Here is a 10,987-nt window from a genome sequence, read left to right on the forward strand (position 1 = left end):
TCTGTGCTGCCCCACGGGAGGTCTCCTGTGCTTCTGCTCAGATCATCAAGGCTGCTGCTGACAGGGACAGGGAGGCCGTGCGGCAGAAATCCATAGAGATGAAGTTCCTTACTGGCTACGAGGTCAAGGTGAGCAGTGTTGTCCAGAGCTGCCCCAGGTCCTGCTGATCAAGGGGGCAGGGCTCGGGACAGGCCAGTGTTGGTGGGAGGGCAGGCATGGACTACATTTTTCTTTAAAACCTCAGTTTATGAATGCTCAGGGGACAGCTGCCTCCGGGGGTCTCCCCAGAGCTGGGGGGCCTCCTTGGGCACATTCTACGATGCCTGTGTTCTCTGTAACTTCTTCCAAATGGGCAGGTAAGGTGGGTGCTTGGGGGACTTGTGATGCTCCTGTCCCTGTCTCTCACCTAAAGAGAGCAGCTGGGAGGAGAGGAAGCCCCTTTTCCCCAGACCACCATATGAGGCCGGAGTAGGGAGAAGCCTCAGTGCTTTAAATAAAGGGGCTTGTGATGTTCTGTGTTCCTGTCACCTAGAAGCCACTCAGAACAGCACGTTCTTCTCCTTGGCAGTGGGGAAGGGATTGAGATCTAGCTCAGGTCTTGGGTTCACCACCTTGTAAGGTGCCATTTTAGGCAAGTTCGCCCCATCTCTGCTGTTGAGTGGGTTACCCTCAGCAGCAGCTCCCTGCTACCTCTTCCTTACGGCCACTTCTGTCTGGGACAGCCCATGGTGGGCTGCCCACCCCCACGCTCTGCTGGCTCAGACACTTCTCAGGTTCCTCCGTTAGCTGCCAGTGCCCTAAGGACAGACACCCAGTACTGAACCCTGTGCCCAGCACATGAGCACTGAGATGGCCTCGGGACATTCTGGCAGGCGCCACCACCCAGGGTCTGTGAACTCTGTTCTTTTTGGCCAGAACAATATTTTGAAAACACTTTGCAACTGGGTGCCTTCTCATATTCTGCCTTCTGCCCCAGACCCTGTTGGTATCATATCAACCTAGCTCACACATTAATGTTTTCCTGACCCCTAGGGGTTAGAGTTCCTGTCCCTGTTATCACTACTTAATTTAGTTACAAACAAAACCCACACCTGCCTGACACACCCCTCAACTTAGGAGTGAGCTTTTAGTGAGCATAGGGCTTGGGGCACTGTGGGAGAAAGCCAAGGCTGTGTGGAGGCTCTTGAATCTTGCTGCCATTTACCCTTCCTCTCCTGCCTCCAGGTTATGGAAGATGCCCACTTGGATGCCATCCTCATCCTAGGAGAGGCCTTTGCCTCAGAAGAGCCCTTTGATTTTGGTACCCAGAGCACCACAGAGAAGATCCACAACCTGATCCCAGTCATGCTGAAGCACCGTCTCATCCCCCCACCCGAGGAGACCTACTCCCTGCACAGGAAGATGGGAGGCTCCTTCCTCATCTGCTCCAAGCTGAAGGCCTGCTTCCCCTGTAAAGCCATGTTTGAGGAGGCTTACAGCAACTACCGCAAGAGGCAGGCTGAGCAGCAGTAGCTGCCGACCCACGTGCATGGGCAGACGGGGCATCCAGCTGCAGGTCATGCCCAGGCTGGCTCAGGGGGAACTCTGTCCTCATGCAGGCTGAAAACCAGCAGGGAGATGTGTCAATGGTTCATTTTAAACGCCTTTGCCCAGTAAGCAAAGGTGGCTGGTTCTGACCAGGGCTTGAGGGGAGGCTGCTTAGAGCCCCACAGCCTGCACTTTATAGAGTTGTCGTTGCTAAATAAATGGTTGTAGGGTGAGAAGTGCAAGAATGAAAATGAAACCCTACTGCTGTCAGAATCTGCCTGTTGTTAGTCCTTTGAAATAACTCTATAGATTAAAAGGCAATTTTATTTTCTTCTTTTTCCTAATGTGAATGTTAAACAGAAATGAGATTGCTTACTCCTTGATATCCTTATCACCAAAACAAAACCAAAAACCAACAAAGATTTTTTTGTCAACTGTGTAGTATAAAGTATGTGTGCCTATGTGTTTCTAGAATGAGATCTGTTACCTGCTGTTTTCCTCTCCAGCCTGTGGTCTGGAGCCAAGAGAAATGCTGATCTGAATAGTGCCAATGTAGACTTCTTCACCTCATGAAGCTGGGGCCTGCCCTGCTGGGCCTTACATGCTTCTGACAACTGAATGTTTCCAGAGAATCACTGCCTCACAGGTGAGGAGTTGGGAGCAGCAGGCCAGGGAACTGGCCACAAACACCTTGTCTGCTGCTGGAAAGCCCCTCCCTGCTAGGGCCACTACCAGAGGAGACAGACAGGTGTCACTCACTGGTTACACCAAAGTGTCATCACAGGCGCTGAATTTTTGTACAAGTCTTGTAACTAATTTGTTTCAATTCAATAAAAGTGCTTGTGAAAAGTGCTTTGGTGATTGCGCCATTTTCTATGCTTTATGAATTTTAGAGAATGTTGGCCCATACCTTCTAGCATTGTGCTGGTTTTTTCCCAAAGGTTCTCTGACCAAGGTTGACATCACAGCCTGCTCACAAGGCTTGCACCTGTCCCCATTATGAGGTCCTCAGTCCCTGAATGTGGAAGGCTCAGCCACCTTCATTGGAAAAAAAAGGGGGGCAGGTTAGATGGAGGATGGAAGGAAAAACTTCTGCAGTGTCACTGCCTCAGCCTCCCTGCAGACCCCACATTGGTGATGTTGGCAACTACAGAAGGAAAGTGACACCTGCCATCAGGCCACCGTAGGCCTACATCACGGCCATTTCTAGGGGGCAGCTGCAGGTGAGGACCACTTCTAAGAAGTGGCTTTTCCTGGGGCTGACTTAACTCCTAGATAAGGGCCCTGGACACTCTGGACACTCAGGTGGGGTGCTTCCAGCAGACCTGTGGGCACCCTGAAAATGCACCTGCAGAGACCTCAGTGGTCCAAAATGGGTCCTTGTATAGGTTTTCAGGGTTTTTACATTTTAGTTTCTGAAATTTGGGAATGCTGAGTGATGGACAGGCTAGCTTTGAGAAAGGAAGGAGGGGCTTGGGTGGTCTCCCTAAGGCCACCTGGCTAGCAGTGGCGCCCTCTTAGGGGCTGAGCTGCTCTTTAGCAAACACTCTGGAGCGACCACCCTGCAGGGTGAAGAGGGGGGGCTGAGCCCAGGCCAGCCCCAGCCACGGCTCTCACAAAACTTTTCCTCTCAACCCAAATAAACAGAACAGTAGCATGAAGATGAAGAGAGGGGAGAAAATAAAGAGCAGAGAAAGTATTTACTTTCCCAAGCACCACTGACCATAACTGCCAGAAGAGGACTTCTAAAGGAAACTGGAATGTGGTTTTGTGCCCTAAGTCTGAGAGCCAGCTGAGATGGCAGTGGGGATCACTGGGGATACTCCAATCTCCAAGTTGTCAGCTCTGAAAATGGCCACACACGTTTTCTTTTGTACCTTGGCAGTTATCACCTGAAAAAATGACTCCCCATGTCCACCTACTAGCACTGAAAGACGTGGCACAGGGACATGGCAAATCATGGCTTGGGGACCATGACTTTGTATCTGTAACATGTGCTTTAGGGCTGAAGGCACAGCAGCACAGAGGAAAGAATTCGTGTTACCCTCGGCTTCGATGTTCGTAACAATGACTAAACTGTGCCACAAGCTACATATGGTATTCTGAGTACCGGTCAGCATTACCTCCTCTGACTCTCAAAGGAAGCATTTTTCTAGAGGAGAAAACTGATGCTTAGAGGTTACGTGGTGGGACTAACTAGGATCTAGAATAAGATAGTTTGTCTTCCCATCTCTAGGTCTAGTCTAAACCCAGGGCAGGTGGACTGTGGTCTGCGGGCCAAATCTGGCTGCTGCGCTGCTCTAAGCACAGCTGTATTAAGACCACAGCCACTCATCCATTTGCATATCAGACTAAGACTGCTCCCACACTGTCATGGCATAGTGGCTGCAACAGATTACAAAGCTGACAAAGCCAAAAATATTAACTTGCCCATTACAGAAAAAGTTTGCCAAGACCTATTTAGTCTAAACCACTGCCCAGCCGCTGCTCCTAGAGCCAACATATACTGTAAAAATGCATAAGTCAGTCAAAAACGACAATTACATGGGAAAAGAAAACAGCGAGGGGTCTCAGGAGTATCATTTAACTGCTGCCCTACCTGCCATGTACCATTCTAACTCAAAGCAGTAACAGTAACTCTTGGTTTTTTTTTTTTTTTTTTGAGACAGAGCCTCAAGTTGTCGCCCTGGGTAGAATGCTCTAGTGTCACAGCTCACAGCAACCTCCAACTCCTGGGCTCAAGTGAGTCTCCTGCCTTCACCTCCCAAGCAGCTGGGATTACAGGCGCCCGCCACAACACCTGGCTATTTTTTGGTTGCAGCCAAGGTGTATGTGGCTGGCGCCTTAGCTGTTTGAGCCACAGGCGCCGAGCCTGTAACTCTTGTTTGACTGGCTACTAATTTTCTTCAATAAGCGGACACAAAATTAAATTGCTCTCACATTTACACTGTTAGGGCCACCCATGAAATTTCACACAGGCTTGGTCTTGCAGACTCAGTAACAGTAATAAAGAAGTTTTGACCACAAGAGAGGAGTTGGACACATTAAGAAAATTTAACACTATTCTTACCTGAGCTAAGGAAGACATGATGAAAATCCCAGATTAAATCACAGGTGGCGAAACTAACCCCCTGTCCTCTTTGGCAGTGTAAGGAAGAAGCTTGGATGAGGAGGGAAACCAGGAGAAAGCAAGATCAAATAAGACACGGAAAGTTAGTCACCTTTTCCCCATCCTTAAACTTCGTAAATGGAGGGAGAAAAAAGACCAAATACCCAGTTCTAACAGTTCCCTGTTTTATTGCAATACATCAAAGTCTGGTTAATATTAAGTGATACCAACATAAAACATTGGTGAAGAGTCCTGTTACATTTTTTACTATCCCACCTTAAATATTTCTGTGCAAAAGGATCCACATCATTGTTTAGTAGCAGAGAATCTCTTATAAAGTTCCCTAAGACATAGAGGGCATAAAACCAAACAAAATAAAATAAGGAGTGATAAGGGGCCAAAGCAGTATCTTTTCCCCTCTATAACACACGTATTTGTCAGCATTATATTCTAAACAAACAAACAAAAAAATGATTACACCTAGGCCATGCAAAACTGTACAATAATATTACAATGAGAAAAACTCTTAAAAATTTATAAAATAAATGATATTACACTATCAAATAAAAAGGCAGGTCATTTTGTTTTCATGAGATTTCAGGTTGATTTGAGTCAGTTTCTCCCACAACTGCAATGGCGCCTTGTGTGTGTGTAATGGTTGTCCCTGGGAGGAAGCGGCGAGCCGGCTACCACCTGTGCCCCTGCAGAAGCGAGGCTATCCTTACTGAGCAGGAGCCCACAGAGAACTCTGGACTTGAGTAATAATTAAGATCATAACAAGGAAACAGGTTTTTAAATGGGCTTGATCAAATGTCATGCTGCTTATCTAAATCAGGGTCGGGCCAGAGACAGGTGGGGGAGTGAAGTACCAGTTCATTCCCTGTTGTGTTCAGCGGATGTGGGCTAAGGCCAGGAATGAGCTGCAACAGGAACGTCAGGCTGCTGAGAGCCCCTCTGTCCAGAGAGGGTGGTGAGCCCTGTGCTTGGTAAGGCCCACTCAGCTGGAGACAACAGTGTGTGTCAGAGTCCTGCTGCATCTTGAGGGTTAGGATGTCCTCTCACCCCTGCTCTAGCCTTTCCTTAATGATACCTGAGATTCCACATAAAAGCAACTGGTCTTTCCCAGAAATAGATGGGGCCACTAAGTAACCAAATGACATGATTCTAACCATATGGAAGGGGGTGCTGAGAGCCAGCTGGAAATGACAGATTGTTGTTGTAAACATGAAAGGAATTTCAGATTCTCTCCTGAAGCTCAAGTCTAAGAACTGGTTGGAAAACCAAATAGATGGGCCGTTTTTAGTTGCATCTCATAGACTTAAATCTGTGCTTCCCTGGGAAAGGACATCAATCACCAAGTGTGCGGGTCTGTGTGTATAAATACACGTATATTTAATAACTAAAGAAGTGAAATCTTGACAAGGAAGAAGGCTTTTGTTTTTGGCAAAAAGAAATATATATGTTTTATACACCCAAAGCACATTGACAAGATTAGTCAGAATTCAAGAGTAAATTGGCTGCACAGAGATAGCACCAAATACCAATGCATACAGACTATCCCAGAAATGCCACTCAATGTTTTTCTACTGAGAAATTAGTTCCTGTTGCCATATGCATTTTTAAAACATCCTGCATGGAAACAAAAGATGACTTCAGACAGTGACAGGACACCGTTTCTGTGATCTAGTTTTCTGTTTCCCTGGAACCCATTCCCTACCTTTTCAAATCATTCCTCTCAGAAGCTTCTGAAGGTGACAGCCTTCATATTTAAGCACAGGATAAGTCTAGGAGGAAAATCCTCCCCCAAATCATTACCCCAGGAGTGTTTCTCTCCAAAGTCCTGCTTTTAGAATCTAAACATATTTGGGACTGCTCTTTTATGACCAATGAGACTACTCATGATTGCAGTGGAAAAATCAAAGTGCCCTGGAGCAAACTCATCAGGTTAAGGTGAACAAACTGCCCAGTTATTCTGGCAGCCAAGAGAAGCCTCAGGAGCTCTCTCTCATCTGCCTGCTAGAGGACTGAAAAGTATGACTCATTGTAGTGGAGCCTAGATTTTAGGTAGGGTTGTATTTTGATCCTAAAAGCATCCTTTGGAAAATATGCACCTATAGGCAACAAAAATTCACAATTTGCAAACTAATGGCTTAGTGCACAGTCCTGTCAGCTTTGGCTCTGTCTCCTCTCTGCCTGGGAAGAAAGGGAGAGAGGGGAGGGTAAGGTGTCGGGGAAGGGAGGGGGGTTAGCCGTACTGATATGTATACGTGAAGCACATCCAGTCTATGAAAATTAGGTCAACTTAAGGAGGTGGTTCATGTAGGGAGGTGGTCAACTGTGGAGGTTCTACTGTTATTTTTATTTCCTCATGTGCTTTAACTGATAGAATGATTCTGCAGAAATAAACTCTTCTGGTTCTGCATCTCATTTCCATATGGCAATTAAAACAGAGGTAATGCAATTGGAAAGGTGATGCCACAGCATAGCAGCAGTGGAGAGGAACCAGTCAGATGGCCGTTCTGGGCTGACTTCCTGCCTGTGCTCTGGGGTTAATCACAGCCATTTTCCACTGGGTATGGGAAAGAATATTTGGTTAAGGCTGTTCAAGTCCTTGCTTTGGGGGTTTTACATTATTTGGTAATAAAAACCTTTCCCCTAGGCTATCTGAGGAAGCTCACACCCATGGTCAACAAAACAGATTCCTTCTGGGGAAGCTGTCTCCTGCCCTGGGATGGGTATCTCGCTACAACTTAGGGAGAAACAGGATTATCCAGGAAAAGAACATTCCAATGAACCTTTTTATGGACCTTCAGAAGCCACAACACTCTTGTGCCCTTTCAGCCAGAAGGGATCAGAGGGGACAGAACAGTATTTCTACATTCATCAGCAGAAGACATTAAAACTTAACAAAAAAATGAGAAGTGCGATTCAAATTCTAACCACTAGAAAAAGGAACATCTTGGGTAGAGGTGAGTTTGCCTTTTGATGCTGCTGCTGAAGTGGCTTTAAATGTTAAAACTCTGAAACCCAGATCACACTGCAAACTAAAGGTCCTCAGGGGGCGGCGGCCTGTGACCAGTCTGAGGACAGGGCCCTAAAGGGAACTCCAATTTCTCTCCCTCTCTTTCTACAAATGTCATCTTGAGGCCTATGTATCCTTTATGTTACTTAATTAGCTGGGAAACAGACAAGAAACAACACATTTCTTTAAATTAAATGATCTCTCTCTTATATATGCATCTGTCTTTCACTGAATACAAGATGCTTCTTTTGACTATATACATTCGGTATTTAACTTCTACATTTATGTATTCACTTAAACTCTGTATTGTAGTAAAATATGCATTGTTTTAATTCATAAGGATTTCCTGGCAACGTCAGGTTGACTCTGTGGTTGCTCAATGAGCTTAGTGTGTCACTCCAGGGTCGGATTCTCCCCTCATGACATGGAGAATCCCATAAGCTAGTTTAGGACTATAATGAGACTCTACTGTGAAAACAAAATCTGTCTAGTCTTATTCTTATCACTTACATTTGTGTAATCTGTCTATTTAAGCTACCTTTTGGGGAAGGAGTAAAATAGTATTAAAAGCAACTCTAAGAGTATGGAATGAAATCAATATTAATCTAAGCTGCTTAATGAAAGTCTGCCTTTGCTGCTGCTGAGGCCAAGGGGGCGTGGATCTGAGTCATGTCGTCAGAACTCCCGAATCCCTGCCCTGCTGCTGCTGCCAGCCCCTGGTCTTTTCAGGCTGAGGTGGAGCTAAGGGATGAAAGTGGGAGAAGGTGGGTGGAGGGGAGCTGAGGGCGAGAGCTGCCCAGTGCCCAGGTCTCAGTGCTTAGAGCAGCTCATGGGTCCCAGCTCCCACGGTCGGTGCTCTCCAGAGAGAGGCTCTTGGTCTTTCGGGGTGAAACTGGGCTTGGGGGGCTGCTCAGGTTGGAACTGTTGGAAGCTGTGGAATGCCTCGGAGAATCAGAGTCCTGTAAGGCCCAAAGTAAAATGTTAAGGAGAAGCAGAGGGAGAAAGGAAGACAGGAGGGCTCAGGTTACCAGCCCTGACCAAATAACCACACAGGGCTTCAAGATGACAGACGTAACACACGTCCTTTAGAAATACAGATATTTTCATACAAAACCTGTCAGAAGTCGAAGTGACTGGCTGTGCTGCCCCCTGGTGGAAAGTGGCTGCTGACCCCTGCTGCACCTGAGGCCAACCTCTAGGTGGTGGGATTACTTGGGTGAATGCTCCTGTCTTTGTGACAGAAGCTGTCCCCAAACCCCTGACTCTAGGCATAGTGCTACTCACCTCTCCATCATAGTCCCTGGCGGGGGCATCACTTCCTTGGTCCATGCCTCCAGAAGACAAAGAGCCCTCTGATGGGGAGGGCATGGGCTGCCGCTTTGCACTGTAGCTTCCTCCAGAGAATTCCCTCTTTAATGCACTGCCATTCTGTGTGGATGACCCTACAGCACATCATGCAGGCAAAATTGTATATACGTGGAAAAGGGGTTTTCCCCACCAGTCTGTTAGTATTAGATCATGCCCTTTCTGTCCAATCCTATTTCTACATGGCTGTTCATGCTTTGTTGAACCTAAGCATAAAGACGGACAATTTTCTCTGTATCTCTGAGTTTTTATTCTGATGGTTCCTGTGTATACACATCAAAATGAATAAGCTCTGATGCGGTACTAGGGTTGGTCTAAGTGTTCAACAGCATACTGCAGAAATGATGGCACAGCACATGTGAGATTAGGTTATAAGAACACAGATGCTTCTGTCTCTGTGTCTCAGGTCACCTGCTCTGGGGGAAGCCCACCACCATGCCACAAGGACACTCTGGCAGTGTATTAAGGCCACATCTGCGAGGAATAGAGGCCTCCAACCAACATTCAGAGAGGAACTCAGGCCTACCATAACCTGAAGTAAGCTTGGAAGCAGATTCTCTCGTACAGGTTTTTTTTGTTTTTTTTTTTTTTTTTTTTTTGAGACAGAGTCTCACTATTTCACTCTTTGGTAGAGTGCCTTGGGATCACAGCTCACGGCAACGTCCAGCTCTTGGGTTTAAGTGATTCTCTTGCCTCAGCCTCCCAAGTAGCTGGGACTACAAGCACCTTCCACAATAACTTTTTTTTTTTTGTGGTTGTTGTTGTTTAGCAGGCCTGGGCTGGGTTTGAACCGCCAGCCACTGATTGTAAGTGTTGAGCCTTTTTTTTTTTTTTTTTCCTGAGACAGGGTCTTATTCTGTCTCTCAGTCTAGAGTGCAGTGGCATCATCATACCTCACAGCAACCTCAAAACTCCTGGGCTTAAGAGAACTTCCTATTAAGCCTAGGAGTTAGAGGTTGCTATGAGCTGTGATGCCACAGCATTCTACCAAGGGTGATAAAGTGAGACTCTGTCTCTAAAAAAAAAAATCTTCCTGCCTCAGCCTCCTGAGTAGCTGGGTCTATAGGCACAGGCCACCACACACACCTAATTTTTCCATTTTTTGTAGAGATAGGATCTCGTTTTTGCTCAGGTTGGTCTCTAACTCCTGGCTTCAAATGAGCCTCCTGCCTCGGCCTCCCAAAGTGCTAGGATTACAGGCATGAGCCACTGTATCTAGCCTCTAGTCACAAATGACCCTGAGGTAACTGTAGCCCCAGCAGAGACCTTGACTGTAACCTCATGAGAAATCCTGAGCTAGAAATATTTAGCCTAAGATACTCTCAGATTCCTGATCCTAAGAAAGTGAGTGAGATAATAAATGTTTCCTATTTTAAGCTTCTAAGTTGTGGGATAATTTCTTATGCAGCAAGAGTTAACTAACCCAGCATCATTCATCTTTATATGGTAGACTCTAAAATCAATACCTGGGCTGTTTGCTGAATGAACAACAAATGGAGGACATCTAGTCTGCACAGGAAACCTCAATTCAAATATCTAACATTCAAGAATACAAGGTAACAATAAGTTTTCTGACTGAATGGCTTTTTTAAAAAAAATACTTTTATAGACAGGATTTTATTCTGTTGCCTGGGCTGGAGTGCAGCAGCTCAATCATAGCTCACTGTAACCTTGAACCCCTGGACACAGGCAATTCTCACTTTAGCCTCCCTCATGGCTGGGACTATAGGATGTGCCACCAAGCTTGGCCACTTTTTTAATATTTTGTAGAGATCCACCCACTTTCACTTCCCCAAATGTTGGGATTACAGGCATCAGCCACTGTACTCAGTTAAACTGCTTTTTAAACGTGACATTGAATTTAATGCAACTAGTTTCTCTTCGAGTTTACTTGTATGGAAGCGAAGGAAGTGAAGTTGCAAGGGACACATTTGGGACTGCACTGATGCTGGCACACTCACGCT

At 46.2% G+C, this 10,987-nt stretch overlaps 2 protein-coding genes across 4 annotated transcripts in view; one reads left to right on the forward strand and one right to left on the reverse strand.

Moving 5' to 3' along the window:
* Positions 1-2,379, forward strand: part of COQ8A (coenzyme Q8A) — a 43,241-nt gene extending 40,862 nt beyond the window's left edge. For all 3 annotated transcript variants that reach the window (XM_012810756.2, XM_023518540.1, XM_023518541.1), the window contains 2 exons: positions 42-128; positions 1,225-2,379. In XM_012810756.2, coding sequence (XP_012666210.1) covers positions 42-128; positions 1,225-1,512 — 375 coding nt within the window. In that variant the 3' untranslated portion in view covers positions 1,513-2,379. The remainder of the gene's footprint in view (positions 1-41; positions 129-1,224) is intronic.
* Positions 2,380-7,842: 5,463 nt separating this feature from the next.
* The window catches only part of CDC42BPA (CDC42 binding protein kinase alpha), a 227,016-nt gene continuing 223,871 nt past the window's right edge, over positions 7,843-10,987 (reverse strand). The window contains exons 34-35 of the mRNA XM_023518564.1: positions 8,943-9,100; positions 7,843-8,617 (exon numbers count right to left, since the gene is read on the reverse strand). Coding sequence (XP_023374332.1) covers positions 8,486-8,617; positions 8,943-9,100 — 290 coding nt within the window. The 3' untranslated portion in view covers positions 7,843-8,485. The remainder of the gene's footprint in view (positions 8,618-8,942; positions 9,101-10,987) is intronic.

The sequence above is a fragment of the Otolemur garnettii genome, unplaced genomic scaffold (assembly GCF_000181295.1).
Source record: "Otolemur garnettii isolate 467f Iridium unplaced genomic scaffold, OtoGar3 scaffold00141, whole genome shotgun sequence".
Taxonomy (NCBI): Eukaryota; Metazoa; Chordata; class Mammalia; order Primates; family Galagidae; genus Otolemur; species Otolemur garnettii.